An 18,156-nucleotide genomic window follows, 5' to 3' on the forward strand; every position below is an offset into this window, starting at 1 on the left:
GATTTCTAATAGAAGAAACAGGCAACATAATGAAGTAACCACCTGTACACAGTTGCAAAGGAGACAAACTACATACAACAGCATGAAACAATGAACAAGCAATAAGACAGCGAGCACATACTCCAGTTAGCCACAGTAGTATCCGAGTCACACCTCACTGTTCTCTTTCTTAGCTCAGAATAAGGCAGCCCTCACCGCGCTTCAGTCCAGCAGCAAGGAAACTGAACTACATTGCCTCCTCCTCGACCAAAGAGGCAGAAGGGCAGCAAAGGGTGAACAGAATTAAGCCTGCAATCAGTTTGATGCTTAAAGTAGGAGCTACACAGAAAACACAACCTGCAGCCACTGGAGAGCTGGGAACCGCAGCCCATCATTAACAATACCTTGGTACAAACTGTTCAGACTGCTGCAGTAATATCCGCGTAATTCCCCCTTGTTCACTTTCTTAGCTCGGAGAAAGGAACCCCTCTCCCGTTCAATTCATGAGATGTGGGCGTTTCTGGCTTGTTATTGCCCTTCCCTGAGCGCATTTAAGAGTCAACCACATTGCTGTAGATCCGGAGTCACATGTAGGCTAGACCAGGCAAGGATGACAGATTACCTTCCCGAAAGGACATCAATGAACCAGATGGGTTTTTACAACAATCGACAATGGTTTCATGGTCATTATTAAACTTTTAATTCTCGATTTTTTTTTGTTGAATTCAAATTTCACCATCTACCAAAGGTGGGACTCTGGGTCTCTGGATTACTAGTCCAGAGGTAGTACCACTACAGCACCTCCCCACGCCCCCCTCCCTCCCCCCTCCAGCACTGGCAGTGGTCCCGGCTACCCCAGGCCACAGAAGCAGAAGAGGCAGCAGCAAATAAAAACTAGGCCTTCATTTTTGCCAGCCATAAGACAGAGCACACAGAAAACAGCCTACAGCCACTCAAGAGCTGTGAAGTGCTCACAATTCCTCACTAGCAGTAGCATTCAGCTCTGCAGTCAGAGGCTACTCACAACCCAAGGGAGTTAAACCCACCTCCAGCATATAAGCACAAACAGGGCTCTGTCCTGGAAGTGTTTGGTAGGAAGACAGGCAGCAGCTGTAATTTCCCCAGGTATGGGTATGCCAATAATGGAGGATGACCCTACAGAGGCTGAACCCGTCATCCCCTTAGCCCAGGAATGACCACCGGCCTAAGATGCCCACCAAGCAACTCCCGTGCCCCTGGGCTGCATGCCAGGAAATGGAAATGGCTGCTCACCTCTTCAGGTCACCTCATTGCGCTAGCTTCATGTTTTTAAATAGGAGTGCTAAACAATACCTAGGCAACCTCTCGGTGGCTCGCTGATTAGTTCCCAGGTGGCCGTTAGATTGGGCTTTCATCTCGGTTATGAGATAGAGATTGTTCTAATTTGTCTCGATTGGTGTCTCGTCATGTCTGGGTGGGATCCGGAACCCGCCAATGGGAGCAGACCTGTTAGATCGTGAACCGATTCGCGCCCAGCCCAGTTCTCAATTTAACCGGCGCACCCTGATCTGCTACAGCCAAACACAGCTGTCTTCAGTCAGATCCACTTTTCACCAGAGGGATGTCCAAAACACCAAAATGTGCATTTTAGACCTGAACAACTAAAGTTAGTAGAATTCTTCGAAGATGTAGGATATTCTTTTGGATAGGTCCAGGGATGGGAGGTCAGATGTCTTTTTCAAAAATGTGCTCTTTTGCACAAATCAAGTACTCTTTGAGAGAGTTGGTGTCCTCTGGGATGTGGACATAAATGTGCATAAAAAAGTGGATAAACTAATTGGAACTGTCAAGCTGAGTGGAACTGTCAAGTTCATAGAATTATAGAATTTACAGTGCAGAAGGAGGCCATTCGGTCCATTGAGTCTGCAGCGGCCCTTGGATAAAGCACCCTATTTAAGCCCATGCCTCCACCCTATCCCCATAACCCAGTAACCCCACCTAACCTTTTTGGACACTGAGGGAAATTTATCATAGCCAATCCACCTATCCTGCACGTCTTTGGACTGTGGATTGTCAAGAGAACTTCCAAGAGAGCCATCAAGGAACTGTCAAGTGAACTGCTAAAGCTAATTTAAACTGTTCAGCTTTATAGGGGTTAAATGTCTTGGTGTTCACCTTAAGCAGTTCGTAAGTATTTTTAAAAAATCAATGCTTGCTTTTTCACTGTCTGTTTACATATGCTTGTGGGTTATCATTATAGGATTAGTGCTGCATGGCTGATATCGCACCAGTCATTATCACAGGGGATTGCATGTCAATTCATAATTTGATTGACGGTCCCAAATTATAAAGTATTTGTTATAGGCCTGTGAGTACAAATGTTTATTGTTACATGGGATGAAGTGATTGTCAGAATTTAAATGGAATGAATCGTTTTTTTATCAATTAAGAGTTTATTTAAAATTAAAGATTGTATCAATAGACAATTAGAACTTTATTTTATTCCCTCTCAGCATGAGTCCTGAGGCCTGCCCATAGTGGATACTGGGTAAGTGGCATGTAGGGTGTAAGGGGCGTGGTTTGGGAAGAGTTTGCACTAAGTTTACATAGGGCTTATAAAGGGCCATGAGGGTTGGTGGAGGGGTGTAGGTTGCCATGGACAGTATGGGAACCCTGTGAGTTGGTAAAGGGACATAGATTGATATAGGGAATGGGTGTGGTGCATGAGGTGGCATGGGCTGGCATGAATGGGGCACGGAAAGTTTGTGGGAGGTAAGGAAGGTGTGGGATGGAGGATTGTTTTATTGCTTTGCAGCTGGGACAAAGTGTCAAATCACCAAGGCTGGTTTTTCGCACAGCCTTCCTCCACACCTGGCAGCCCCTGCCTGCCTCCAAACTGTTTCTGGGGGCCATGGGCCCGACTCCCTGTCAATGTTTGCCTGCCCAGAATTAAAGTTGATAATTTTCTCCAGGATAGTGCTTGGAGAACCAGGAATATTCTCGACAAAAATTCAGTCTACCTTTTGTGCTTCACGCTGGGAAAATTGGATAAATACTTGAAGGAAAGATGCCTGGCGATAGAATAGTGCAATGGGGTCAGTTTGCTCAAGTGCACACAGGATGGACTGAATGGTCTCCTGTGGTTCTATGGTTACAACAGTGAGTACACTTTGAAATTAAAAGTACTTCAGCGGTTATAAATGTGATATAGGATGGCGTAGCGCTGTGAAAGATGTTATGTAAAACCAAAATAATGCTGGATATATAAAAAGAACAATAAATGCTGGAAATACTCAAGGCAGCATCTGTGAAGATGGAAACTGAGTTAATGTTAAGTTGACTTCTCTTTCCACAGATGCTGCCTCACCCGCCATTTCCAGCATTTCTCTGTTTTGTATGTGGTGTTCCCATGTGTCTGCTATCCTTGTCCTTCTAGGTGGTAGTGTCGTGGGTTTGGACGGTGCTGTCTAAGGAGCCTTGGTGCATTCCTGCAGTGCATCTTGTAGATGGCCCACACTGTCGGTGATGGAGAGAGTGAATATTTGTGGATGGGGTGCCAGCAGGCTGTTTTGTCCTGAATGATGTTCAGCTTCTTGAGTGTTATTGGCCCTGCATTCATCCAAGCAAGAAGGAGTATTCCATCGCACTCCTGACTTGTGCCTTGTAGTTGGTGGGCAGGCTTTGGGTAATCAGCAGATGAGTTACTCACAGGATTCCCAGCATCTGGCCTGCTCTTGTAACCACAGTATTAATATCTTAGAATCATAAACTTTACAGCGCAGGAGGAGGCCATTTGGCCCATCGAGTCTGCACCGGCCCTTGGAAAGAGCATGCTACTTCAGCCCACACCTCCACCCTATCCCCATCACCCGTAATCCCAGCTAACATTTTTGCATACTAAGAACAATTTAGAATGACCAATCCACCTAACCTGTGCATCTTTGGACTGTGGGAGGAAACCGGAGCACCCGGACACGGGGAGAATGTGCAGACTCCTCACAGACAGTGGCCCAAGCCGGGAATCGCACCTGGGACCTGGAGCTGTGAAGCATCTGTGCTAACCACTGTGTTACTATGGCTCGTTCAGTTCTGTTTCTAGTCAATGGTAACCCCAAGGATATATACAGTGAGGAAATTGGTGATGGTAATGCCATTGAATGTCAAGAGAAGATGATTAGATTCTCTCTTGTTGGAGATGGTCATTGTCTGTGGCACGAATGTTAATTACCTCTTGTCAGCACAACCTGTATATTGTCCAGGTCTTGCTGCATTTGGCCATTATCTGCTTCAGTATCTGAGGAGTCGCAAGTGGTGCTGAACATTGGGCAATCATAGAATGCCTATCATGCAGAAGGAGGCCATTTGGCCCATCGAGTCTGCACCAAACCTTCAAAAGAACACCCCACCGAGGCCCAATCCACCCCCATCCTGCAACCCTACCTAGCGTTTGAACACTAAGGGACAATTTAGCCTGGCCAATCCACATAACCGACACATTTTTATACTGTGGGAGGAAACCGGAGCATCTGGAGAAAACTCACGCAGGAGACGGGAAGAATGCGCAAACTCCACACAGACAGTCGCCCAAGGTCAATGTCGAACCCATCCCTGGTGCTGTGAGGCAGCAGTGCTAGCCACTGCCAACATCAGCAAACATTCCCACTTCTGGCCTAATGATGAATGGAAGGTCATTGATGAAGCAGCTGAAGATGGTTAGGACGAGGACACTACCCTGAGGAACACCTGCGTTGGCACAGATTATTGACCTCCAACATCTTCCTTTGCACGAGGTACGACCCCAATCAGCGGAGAGTTGATACCCATTAAATCCAGTTTTGAGACAACTCCTTGATGTCAAGGGAAGTCTCTCTCACCTCACTAACCTCTGTTGTTCAGCTCTTTTTTCCATGTTTGAACCAAGGCTGTAATTAGGTTAGGAGCTGAGTGACCCTGGCGGAACCCAAACTGAGCATCAGTGAGCAGGTTTTGGAAGTAAGTGCCACTTGATAGCACTTTGATGACCCCTTCGATCACTTTATTGATGATTGAGAGTAGACTGACAGGGTGGTAATTGGCCAGGTTAGATTTGTTCTGTTTTTTGTATAAAGGACAATTTGCCACATTGTCGGGTAGATACAAGTGTTGTAGCTGTACTGGAACAGCTTGGCTTGGGGTGCGGCGGGTTCTGGAGTACAAGTCTTCAGTACTATTGCCGGAATATTGTCAGGGCCCATAGCCTTTGCAGTATCCAGTACCTTCAGCCCTTTCTTGATATTACATGGGGTGAATCAACTTGGCTGAAGACTGACATCTGTGATGCTGGCGACCTCTGGAGGAGACCGAGACGGATCCACTCGCCACTTCTGGCTGAAGATTGTTGCAAACATTACAGCCTTATCTTTTGCACAGACGTACTAGGCTCCTCAATCATTGGGGTGGGGAAATTTGTGGTGCCTCCTCCTTCAGTGGATTGTTTAATTGTCCACCTCCATTCATGTCTGGATATGACAGATCTGCAGAGCATGGATTTGATCCATTGGTTGTGGATTTGCTCAGTCACATGCTGCATATGCTGTTTGGCATGCAAGTGGTCCCTTGTAGTAGCTTTGCATGATTGACAGTTCATCTTCAGGTAGGACTGGTATTTCTCCTGGCATGCCCTCCTGCACTCTTCTTTGAACCAAGGTTGATCCTCTGGCTTGGTGGTAATGGTAGAGTGAGGGATACGCTGGGCCATGAGATTACAGATTATCATTAAGTACATGCTGATGGCCCACAGCTCCTCGTGGTTGCCCAGTCTTGGGTTGCGAGATCTGTTTGGAGTCTATTTCATTTAACATTGTTTTTAGTGCTATTCAACGTGACAAAGGTATCCTCAATTTGAAGACAGAACTTTGTTTCCATAAGTACTGTGCGGTGGTCACTCCTACGATATTGTCATGGACAGATGCATCTGTGGCAAGCAGGTTGGTGAGAATGAGGACAAGTATGTTTTTCCTTTTGTTTTGGTTTCCTCACCATCTGTGGCAAGCAGGTTGGTGAGAATGAGGACAAGTATGTTTTTCCTTTTGTTTTGGTTTCCTCACCATCTGTGGCAAGCAGGTTGGTGAGAATGAGGACAAGTATGTTTTTCCTTTTGTTTTGGTTCCCTCACCATCTGCGAGAGAACCAGTCAAGCAGCTATGTCTAGCGGTAATGAATATTGAAGCTCCCCCATCCAGAGTACATTCTGTGCCCTGGCCACCTTCAGTGCTTCCTCCAAATGGATCAATGGATCAAATTGCATCAATATTCTCAGAGGCAGAGAAAAGAGCATTGACCAGGGTCAGGATTGTGTGGTGGGGGAGGGGGTGCAGGGGAAGTGGGAAAGCAGGACGGATCCCAGAGGAAATACACATTTTAAGCAATATTTTAACATAAGAACTAGGGGCAGGAGTAGGCCATCTGGCCCCTCGAGCCTGCTCCGCCATTCAATTAGATCATGGCTGATCTTTTGTGGACTCAGCTCCACCTTCCGGCCCGAACACCATAACCCTTAATCCCTTTATTCTTCAAAAAACTATCTATCTTTACCTTAAAAACATGTAATGAAGGAGCCTCAACTGCTTCACTGGGCAAGGAATTCCATAGATTCACAACCCTTTGGGTGAAGAAGTTCCTCCTAAACTCAGTCCTAAATCTACTTCCCCTTATTTTGAGGCTATGTCCCCTAGTTCTGCTGTCACCCGCCAGTGGAAACAACCTGCCCGCATCTATCCTATCTATTCCCTTCATAATTTTAAATGTTTCTATAAGATCCCCCCTCATCCTTCTAAATTCCAACGAGTACAGTCCCAGTCTACTCAACCTCTCCTCATAATCCAACCCCTTCAGCTCTGGGATTAACCTAGTGAATCTCCTCTGCACACCCTCCAGCGCCAGTACATCCTTTCTCAAGTAAGGAGACCAAAACTGAACACAATACTCCAGGTGTGGCCGCACTAACACCTTATACAATTGCAACATAACCTCCCTAGTCTTAAACTCTATCCCTCTAGCAATGAAGGAAAAAATTCCATTTGCCTTCTTAATCACCTGTTGCACTTGTAAACCAACCTTCTGTGACTCATGCACTAGCACACCCAAGTCTCTCTGAACAGCGGCATGCTTTAATATTTTATCGTTTAAATAATAATCCCATTTGCTGTTATTCCTACCAAAATGGATAACCTCACATTTGTCAACATTGTATTCCATCTGCCAGACCCTAGCCCATTCACTTAACCTATCCAAATCCCTCTGCAGACTTCCAGTACCCTCTGCACTTTTAGCTTTCTCACTCATCTCAGTGTCATCTGCAAACTTGGACACGTTGCCCTTGATCCCCAACTCCAAATTATCTATGTAAATTGTGAACAATTGTGGGCCCAACACGGATCCCTGAGGGACACCACTAGCTACTGATTGCCAACCAGAGAAACACCCATTTATCCCAACTCTTTGCTTTCTATTAATTAACCAATCCTCTATCCATGCTACTACTTTACCCTTAATGCCATGCATCTTTATCTTATGCAGCAACCTTTTGTGTGGCACCTTGTCAAAGGCTTTCTGGAAATCCAGATACCACATCCATCGGCTCCCCGTTATCTACTGCACTGGTAATGTCCTCAAAAAATTCCACTAAATTAGTTAGGCATGACCTGCCCTTTACGAACCCGTGCTGCGTCTGCCCAATGGGACAATTTCTATCCAGCTGCCTCGCAATTTCTTCCTTGATGATAGATTCCAACAGGAACTATTGGCAGGTGAATCTCTCAGCGTGCAGATTGGAGAATGGGACATTAAACTCAGTTTGCAGCACTATAGGGCGCAACGCAAACTAGGTGTTCTCACTCCTGTCCCCGATTCTCTCATTTTTATCTCACTTAAATAGAGCTTCCATGGTGAATACAAAGCTTTGCAACATTTACCCTGCAATATTATTCTCATTCTTTTATATAAATGAATATGTGTAACTACATATTTAACCTTCCCTTTCAGGCCTGGTGTCGTCTCATCACCACTATCTTCAACTACTTTGTGGTGACCAATTTCTTCTGGATGTTTGTCGAGGGGTGTTATCTCCATACAGCTATAGTGATGACCTACTCCACAGACAAACTGCGAAAATGGATATTCCTGTTCATTGGATGGTGTAAGTCAGGGACTTTTCTATATCTGATTAATAAGTAACCATCACACAAATGCTGTTGACCAAACAACAACATTCATTTCAATTTATATAGTGCCTTTAGTGTCATACCACACTGCAATGTACTTAGCAGGAGTATTATAAGGCAAAGTATGACACCGAACTACGTGAGATGTTTATTTCACTTATTCTATGAGTGTCTTGTGATTATTGGTACATAGTTTCATTTCTTTGCACTATTTTTAAGATTATAGTGAACACATGGTTTTATGGATGAAACAATTCTGTGTCTTGCTCTTGGTCATCTGACCCTGATGTCAAGCTTATTATTAACATCATTGTCTCATTCACAAAACATTAACCCATTAGTCTACATCTCACCCTAAGTATAATCTCAAAACATCATTTTGTTAAACTATACACAAAAGTAACATTCTCACAATCATCTGCCAAAGTCATAACCTCACCGGGAGCCTGTCTGGTGCTTTGATGACTCCCCCTGATCTCATTTGAAGTATTCTCAACTGGGGGTGCTAGTGTACACCCAGTTCCTGGAGTTTAGCGTAATTTCTTGAGGTGTTTGCAGCAGAGTCTGTGTCGTCAGTGTCACCGTGACAATACTGGAGTATTTGTCTCGTTGTAGCTTCTGGGTTATCAGGGCCATTCTATTCCTTCGCAGAATGCTAAGTATTGTTTTGACAATGTTTGGTCTAAGTACGTATCATAGATTATCATAGAATTTGCAGTGCAGAAAGGCCATTCGGCCCATCGAGTCTGCACCGGCTCTTGGAAAGAGCACCCTATCCAAGGTCAACACCTCCACCCTATCCCCATAACCCACTAACCCCAACCAACACTAAGGCCAATTTTGGACACTAAGGGCAATTTAACTAGGCCATGCCACCTAACCCGCACATCTTTGGACTGTGGGAGGAAACCGGAGCACCCGGCGGAAACCCACGCACACACGGGGAGGATGTGCAGGCTCCGCACAGACAGTGACCCAAGCCGGAATCGAACCTGGGACCCTGGAGCTGTGAAGCAATTGTGTTATCCACAATGCTACCATGCTGCCCCGTATCTTCCATCTGATGGTCTCTTATCCAGACTTTTTGCCTTGGTTATAACATGGGCAGTGTTCTTGCTCTATGACAGTGGTTACATCAGTTGGATTGTTTCTTTTTGTATGTTCGCTCGTACCACTTTACTTAGACTGCATGACTAAGTCTCTAAAATGATGTTGGAGCAAAGGAAGTTGGATTTTTACCCTTCTTCCCATCAATAATTCAGCTGGCGAAAACCCATTCCTCAGTGCCATTACCCTATAGTTGATCTTGAAGTCATTGTCCCTTCTCATCAGCGTTTTTATGGTTTTCACCTCTTTCTCTGAATCACCATTCACATGCGGGTGGTATGGCAAACTGGTGAGGTGGTGGAATCCATATTCTGCCTGAGTTGTCGGGAATGTTAGTTTGCAAACTGTGAACTGTTGTCATGGACTACCTCATCCAGGATGCCATATGTCGAGTAGATGTGTTCAAAGCAGTTTCTGCAGTTGTGGTATGGGGTCTACCTATTCCAACCAGCAAGTGTAATAGTGACTAGTGATTGACTGGGGAGGCAGTGGTATAGTGGTTGTACTCGTAACCCAGAGACTCAGGTAATGCTCTGAGGCCCATGTTCGAAGGCCGCTATAGCAGATGGTGAAATTTGAATTTGATAAAAATATAGTTTGGAATTAAAAGTCTAATGATGGCCATGAAACCATTGTCAATTGTTGCAAAACCCACCTGGTTCACTAATGGCCTTTAGGGAAGGAAATCTGTCGCCCTTGCCTGGCCTGGCCTACATGTGACTCCAGATCAACAGCTAAATGTCTTCAGGGATGGGCAACAAATGGGCCCTGCCGGGGACGCCCTCATCTTGTGAACGAATAAAAAAGAAAAGAAGGTAGATTTTTCCTCTGAAGGTAAGCAGATTCATTCCTAGCTTTTGCCAAAGACACAAACAGAAATATTGACTGTATTAATGGTTAGGTTGGTTCTTGGCTATTGATGTCACATGTACGGCATGTCGAAATAAATGTTTAAATGATTTGGAAAGTGCATTTGCCCTGACTGCATTCCCTGTTTGTCAGCTGGGCTTGTCGATCTCCAGGAGTTTGTTGGCAGAGGCCGGTAGGTTCCCTATTATCAATGAAGAATATGCTTCCACCTCAGAGATGAGTGTCAAGTGATGTTCTGTGGCCTGTCCCGTGTAGCTCCCTGTCAGTAGGTGTCTAACTTTTCCCCGGCACATTCAAACTTGTAGAGTTATGGTGCATGAGTCTTAGGGTGAAATGGTGTATTCTTGGTGGCATCTTAGCAACTTCCTTGGAATTCAGGAGAGTGACCAGAGGTTTATGATCTATCCTGCATTTGAGGTTTATTAAGTAATCTGAAATTTTTGCAGGCTCATTCACCACTACTCTCTCCTTTTCAATGTCCATAATATTTCTTTGAATTCCGTCAATGTCCGAGAGGCATAGTAAACCATCTTTATCTTGCTGTCCTCCTGGATCTGTCACAGAATGTCTCCAAGACCCATCGTTGATGCCACTATTGTCAGCATTTTGGGATCATAACGTACAAGCACATCCAAAGCGATGAGCAAATGTTTAACCTTATCAAAGACATTCTTCTGCTTGACTCCCCAATACCACTGGTGACCTTTTCTCAGCAGATCTCGTAAGGATTCTTGATGGCAGGCAGATTTGGATGAATTTCCCCAACTGATTGACCATGCCTAAAATTTATACATCAGCAACACCCTTGGGCTCTGGAAATCCTTGAATTGCCTTGGCCTTTTCAGGATCCTACCGTTATCCCTTTTTTGGTGTATAACGTAGTCTAAAAATTTGATGGCGGTTTTCCAAACTCGCATTTGAACATGTTCAAACACAAGGGCAGCACGGTGGCCTAGTGGTTGGCACAACCGCCTCACGGCGCTGAGGTCCCAGGTTCGATCCCGGCTCTGGGTCACTGTCCGTGTGGAGTTTGCACGTTCTCCCCGTGTCTGCGTGGGTTTCGCCCCCACAACCCAAAAATGTGCAAAAGTAGGTGGATTGGCCACGCTAAATTACCCCTTAATTGGAAAAAATAATTGGCTAATCTAAATTTATAAAAAAAAAGAACATGTTCAAACACTTTAAAATCCACCGGATTCTATCGTCATGTTTTTCTTTAGTAGCACCATGGATGCGCAAATCGTCCAAGTGGAAAATAATGCCTTGTTTGCTTTCGAGGATGTTGGTTGTAGTACGTTGAAAGGTTTCTGGCACAGAGGATATTTGATTTGAATGATTAATTTGATTTATTGTCATGTGTACTGAGGTACAGTGAAAATTATTGTTTTGTGTCCAGTCTAGACAGATCGTTCCATACATGAAAGTGGGAGGTGTAGACAGAGTCAGTGGATGGGATGTGGTTTTGCGTGATGGACTGGGCTGTGTTCATGACTCTCTGTAGTTTCTTACGGTCTTGGGCCGAGCAATTGCCATACCAGGCTGTGATGCCGCCAGATCGGATGTTTTCTGTGGTATATCTGTAATAATTGGTAAGAATCAATGTGGACATGCCGAGTTTCCTTAGTTTCCTGAGGAAGTATAGACACTGTTGTGATTTCTTGGTGATAGCATCGACGTGGGTGCACCAGGAGTGATTGTTGGTAATCTGCACACCTAGAAATCTTCACCTCGGCACCTGGTTTAGCTCACTCGGCTAAATCACTGGCTTTTAAAAAAGCAGACCAAGCAGGCCAGCAGCACGGTTCGATTCCCGTACCAGCCTCTCCGGACAGGCGCCGGAATGTGGCGACTAGGGGCTTTTCACAGTAACTTCGTTGAAGCCTACTCGTGACAATAAAGCAATTTTCATTTCATTTCATTTTCATTGATGCAGATAGGGATGTGTATGATATTTTGTTTCCTGAAGTCAATGACCAGCTCCTTAGTTTTGCTGACATTGAGAGAGAAATTGCTGTTACACCACGCTGCTAGGTTCTCTATCGCGCTCCTGTACTCTGACTCATCGTTGTTTGAGATCCGACCCACCACGGTTGCGTCATCAACAAACGTGTAGATGGGGTCGGAGACAAATTTTGCCACACAGTCGTGTGTGTATGGAGAGTATAGTAGGGGACTAAGTCCGCAGCCTTGCAGGACTATCATGTGGAGGTGTTGTTCTTTATCCTTATTGATTGTGGTCTACGGATCAGGAAATTGAGGATCCAGTTGCAGAGGGAGGAGCCAAAGCCTAAGTTTCGGAATTTTGATATGAGCTTGGCTGGGATTATGGTGTTGAAGGCGAAGCTGTATTCAATGAATAGGAGTCTGACGTAGGAATACTTGTTGTCGAGAAGCCCCAGGGATGAATGTAGGACCAGGGAGATAGTGTCTGCTGTGGTCCGGTTGTGGCACTTTGCGAATTCAGTGGATCAAGGCATTCTGGGAGTATGGAGTTGGCCACATGACCAACCTATCGAAGCCCAATGATATATATCAAGGCCACTGGACGGCAGTCGTTGAGGCACGTTGCCTGGTTCTTCTTTGTCGCTGGTATGATGGTGGTCCTCTTGAAGCAGGTGGGAACCTTGGAATGGAATAGGGAGAGGTTGACAATGAAGGGCAACATGGTAGCACAAGTGGCTAGCACTCTGGCTTCACAGCGCCAGGGTCCCAGGTTCAATTCCCTGCTGGGTCACTATCTGTATGGAGTCTGCACATTCTCCCCATGTCTGCGTGGGTATCCTCCCGGTGCTCCGGTTTCCTCCCACATTCGAAAGATGTGCAGTTTAAGTGGATTGGCCATGCTGAAATTGCCCTTAAAGTCCAAAAAGGTTAGGAGGGGTTATTGGGTTACGGGGATGGGGTGAAAGTGAGGGCTTAAGTGGGTCGGTGCAGACTCGATGGGCCGAATGGCCTCCTTCTGCATCGTATGTTCTGTGTTCTATGTCCACGAACACATCCGCCAATTTATCCATGCAGGATCTGAGTCCATGACCAGGGACTCCAAAACAGGGCCCATTGCTTTCCAAGGGTTCAGTTTCAAGAAGGCTGATCTGGCTTTAGAAGCTGTGACGGTAGGTATGGGTGTGTCGGAGGCTGCTGGGGCAGTTGACAACGATTTAATGGTTTCCTGCTTGAAATGAGCATAGAAGGCATTGTGTTCATCAGGGAGGGGTGCGCTGTTGCCTGAGATTCTCCTCGGCTTTGCTTTTTAGCCCATTATGATTTTTAAGCCTTGCCACAACCGATGAGAGTCCATTCCGTTAGTCTGTGACTCTAGCTTAGCTAGGTATTGTCTCTTGGCACCCCTGGAGTCTTTGCGGAGGTCATATCTGGATTTCCTGAATAGGTCAGGATCAATTCTCTTGAACGCCTCAGACCTGGCCTTCAGTAGGGAGTGAATCTCCCAATCAAACCATGGTTTCTGTTTGGGGAACGTACGTACTACCTTCTTTGGCACGCAATCTTCTCCACACTTGCTAACGAGACCTGTGATGGCGGTGGCAGGTTGGCGGCTGAATTCTAGAATATGGACAAGACCACTGACTCCAGCAAACATGTAGGAGCTCTTCCGTTGCCTCAGATCAGCATTGCGTGACCTTCTTAACCTGATTCTCCCGCTTAAGTGTCCGCTTGTATGTCGGGAGATTAAGCATCGTCATGTAGTCCGAGTTTCCGATGTGCGATCGGGGGATGGGTTGGTAGAACCCATGATGTTTGTGTAGCAGTGTTCAAGGATGTTGGCTCCCATGGTGGAACAGGAGATGTGTTGTTGGAATTTTGGCAGTACACTCTTGAGGTTGGCCTGGTTGATGTTCCCGGCCATGATGAACAAGGCCTCCGGATATTCTGTTTCATTGTTATTTATTGCGGTGCACAATTCATCAAACATCTTCTTCACTTCTGCCTGGGTGGGATATAGACCTTCGTGATGATGGCAGAAGTGAACTCCCGTGGAAGATAGAATGGGCGGCACTTCACAGTCAGGTATTCCAGCTCCGGGGAGCAGTAGTTATAGCGGTGCACAATTCATCAAACATCATCTTCACTTCTGCCTGGGTGGGATATAGACCTCCGTGATGATGGCAGAAGTGAACTCCCGTGGAAGATAGAACGGACGGCACTTCACAGTCAGGTATTCCAGCTCCGGGGAGCAGTAGTTCACCAGGGTCACCATGCCTGAGCACCAGGAGGAGTTGATGAGGAGGCAAACCCTTCCACCCTTTTCCTTGCCTGATGTCACCATGCAGTCCATCTGGTAAATTGTGAAGCCATCAGGTTAAATATGGGCAGCACGGTAGCCTTGTGGATAGCACAATTGCCTCACAGCTCCAGGGTCCCAGGTTCGATTCCGGCTTGGGTCACTGTCTGTGTGGAGTCTGCACATCCTCCCCGTGTGTGCGTGGGTTTCCGCCGGGTGCTCCGGTTTCCTCCCACAGTCCAAAGATGTGCAGGTTAGGTGAATTGGCAATGATAAATTGCCCTTAGTGTCCAAAATTGCCATTAGTGTTGGGGTTACTGGGTTATGGGGATAAGGTGGAGGTGTTGACCTTGGGTGCTCTTTCCAAGAGCCGGTGCAGACTCGATGGGCCGAATGGCCTCCTTCTGCACTGTAAATTCTATGAAATGGCACCGTCCAGTGAGGCAAGGGTGAGCCATGTCTCAGTGAAACACAGCACAGAGCAGTCTCTTACTTCCTTCTGAAAAGTAAGTTTGGCAGGCATTTTTGAGGGCCTTTTCGTGGTTGGGCTTCTTGACTTTCGGTCTACATATTGGATCAATCCCTCTGGAGCTTTGACGTTTCACTGTCGTACATCTCAATTGTGCTATCATAGCTCCTCCTGCTTTGAAAACTATCTGGCCTTCCCCAAGGCCGACTCCTCTCTGGCCTGCAGAAAGTCCCAACAGCACACCACTGAGCTTGTCAATTACAATGCAGTGACAAATTAACTCATGATTTAAAGCACTATAACTGCAACTGTTGGCCAGTTGATATAAGTCGATAATAAATGAAGCAGTGGATTCACCAGGCTTTTGGTGAAACCACGCCCGTTCAATCTCCAGATTCTTTGTAGGACCGAAGTAATTATTGAAGATCCTCATCACCTCCCTTTAGAATGCCGAGGTCTCCTTGACCCCTTTTTGTGCCAGGACATAACTGCACAGAAAAGGGAAAAGAGCTGGTATTTCTGTGTTTTTTTTTCTGTATAAACTCAAAGCTGCTATGTACCTTTTGAGCTGTTTCCTCCAGAGCACTCGTCATTATCCTTGCTGAAGATCCTCGATATATTGGGAAAGTTGTGGATTGGGGGTAGTGGCTATTGATGGCTGTCAACATAATTTGTTCTTCTTTGTTTCAAAGTCGAGCTCGTCTAAGGTCTTTATTTATGGGTTAACAATCCGCGGATTCAGTATTTTAGATCCTGGGGCGAAATTCTCCGACCCCCAGCAGGGTCGGAGAATCGCCTGGGGCCGCCTAAAATCCTGTCCCCGCCGTGGCAGAGATTCTCCGCCACCCGGGAAGTGGCGGGGGCAGGAATCTCGCCACTCCGATCGGAGAGGCCCCTGCGGTGATTCTCCGGCCCGGATGGGCCGAAGTCCCGCCGCTGGGAGGCCTCTCCCGGCGCCGAGGTTTAAACCACCTCTGGAACAGCGGCATCAGCGGCGCGAGCAGGCCCCCGGGGTCCTGGGGGGGAAGGGGGGCGACCGAACCCCGGGGCTGCCCCCACAGTGGCCAGGCCCACGATCGGGACCCCCCGCTCAGACTCCGGGCCAGTGCCCTGGCTGCACTATTTTCTTCCGCGGCCGCCACAGCCTTCGCCATAGCGGAAGCGGAAGAGAACCCCACATCGCGCATGCGCCGGCAGTGACGTCAGTGGCCAGCTGCCACTGACGTCACTGCCGGCGCATGCGCGGACCGGCGAAAGCCTTTCGTCCAGCCCCGCTGCCGGGGGCGCCGGTTTTTTCCGCCGGTCTTCTGGTGGCAACTGCTCCAGTGCGGGGCTGGCCCCCAAAGGTGGGGAAAATTCCCCACCTTTGGGGAGGCGCGACCCCTGAGTGGTTGGCACCACTCCCCTACTCCGGGACCCTCCGTCACGCCGGGTAGGGGAGAATGCCGCCCATGGCCTCCAGTGTTGCCTATTTGTTTTGAAGAGATTTCACTAATTCTTCAAGTGACCTGAGATTGTTAGGGTATAGTTTTTCTGAAATCAATTTATTTATGCTATTTACAAAGTAAGCACATGGTTCTATGAATGCAGTCTATTCTCTGTCTTGCTCTCTTAGAGCCTATTGGTCAACTGACCCTGAGGTCATGCTTACATCATCATTAACATCATTGTCTCATTAACATTGCCATTAACCCATTACTCTTTAGGAGAAATTAGTTAAGATGATCAAAAGCTTGGTTTTAAAAAGTATCTTCAAGGAGAAAAGCAAGATAGAGAGTCGAACTGATATAGGGAAGGAATTCCAGAGACAGGAGTGTTGGCAACTGAAGGCACATCCACCAATCGTCGAGTAATTGCACAACATGCCAAAATTAGGGATGCGCAGATATCTCGGACAGTTTTGGGTTTGGAGGAGATTACCAAGAGGCAATGGAGGGATTTGAAAACGTGGATGAGAATTTTTAAATCAAAGTGTTGCTTGACTGGTAGCCATTGTTGGGTCAGGAAGCACAGGAGTGAAAGGGAAACTGTACTTTCTGTGAGTTAGAACATAGAACATAGAACAGTACAGCACAGAACAGGCCCTTCAGCCCTCGATGTTGTGCCGAGCAATGATTACCCTACTCAAACCCACGTATCCACCCTATACCCGTAACCCAACAACCCCCCCCAACCTTACTTTTTTAGGACACTACGGGCAATTTAGCATGGCCAATCCACCTAACCCGCACATCTTTGGACTGTGGGAGGAAACCGGAGCACCCGGAGGAAACCCACGCACACACGGGGAGGACGTGCAGACTCCGCACAGACAGTGACCCAGCTGGGAACCGAACCTGGGACCCTGGAGCTGTGAAGCATTTATGCTAACCACCATGCTACCGTTCTGCCCCAGTTAAGATATAGGCAGCAGAGGTTTGGACGACCTCCAGTTTACGGAGTGCAGAATGTGAAAGACCAGTCACGATTATGTTGGAATAGTCAGTCAAGAGGTAATGAAGGCATGAATGAAGGTTTCAACAGCAAATGAGCTGAGACGGGGTCTAGTCCAACAACGTTGGAGATGGAAACATGGGTGCAAATACAAGGTTGTGAGTTCAATTCGAGATCAGACGTGACACTGAGATTGCGAACAGAGGGCTTATTCTCGGATTGTCACCCGGGAGAGAGATAGAGTTGGCAGCAAAAGGATCACAATCTGAAAACAATAGGTTCAATGTTCCAAATATTTTTTCTTCTCTTCCCACAGTGAGCAGCATATGACGCAGACAAAGCACATGCTACATATGTTGCTACCTAGATTTTCCTTGAATGTGGCACTAGTCTGTCGCCATAGACCATAATTTGAGGGGAACCACTCGACATCAAGCATGGCTGACCAGGAGGCCCTCCCACTCATACTGTCATAGTGATGGGGTCTACAGGTTGATGTCCAACCTGTTTGCCTATTTTATGTTCCTGTCTTCCATGCCCATCAAGTCTTGGAGTGGGGCTTGGACCCAGAGGTTCTAGCCCAGAGGCATTGCCCACTCCGCCACAAGACTGCCCGTTTCAGTATTTAAATGGAGTAAAATTTCTGATTATCTAGTACTAGATCTAAGAGCTAAAATACACACACGGACACACACTTTTCAGGTATTAAAATGTTTTCAGATGATATGCATTTTATGTAGGTGTTACACTTAACTCCTGTAACACTTTCTATATTACACTTTGTTGATAATAGCTATTATGTACACCAGCCTAGTTTCTGATTGTCACAGGAGCTCTGTAGATCCTAAATCTGCAGCCAAGTTCCATTTTCAAAACTA

At 46.6% G+C, this 18,156-nt stretch overlaps 1 protein-coding gene across 3 annotated transcripts in view; it reads left to right on the top strand.

Annotated features, from left to right (window-relative positions):
- LOC119972322 (corticotropin-releasing factor receptor 2) overlaps positions 1–18,156 on the top strand; it is a 342,731-nt gene that overhangs the window by 270,069 nt on the left and 54,506 nt on the right. For all 3 annotated transcript variants that reach the window (XM_038808841.1, XM_038808842.1, XM_038808844.1), the window contains one exon: positions 7,981–8,134. In XM_038808841.1, coding sequence (XP_038664769.1) covers positions 7,981–8,134 — 154 coding nt within the window. The remainder of the gene's footprint in view (positions 1–7,980; positions 8,135–18,156) is intronic.

The sequence above is a fragment of the Scyliorhinus canicula genome, chromosome 10 (assembly GCF_902713615.1).
Source record: "Scyliorhinus canicula chromosome 10, sScyCan1.1, whole genome shotgun sequence".
In the NCBI taxonomy this organism is placed as follows: domain Eukaryota; kingdom Metazoa; phylum Chordata; class Chondrichthyes; order Carcharhiniformes; family Scyliorhinidae; genus Scyliorhinus; species Scyliorhinus canicula.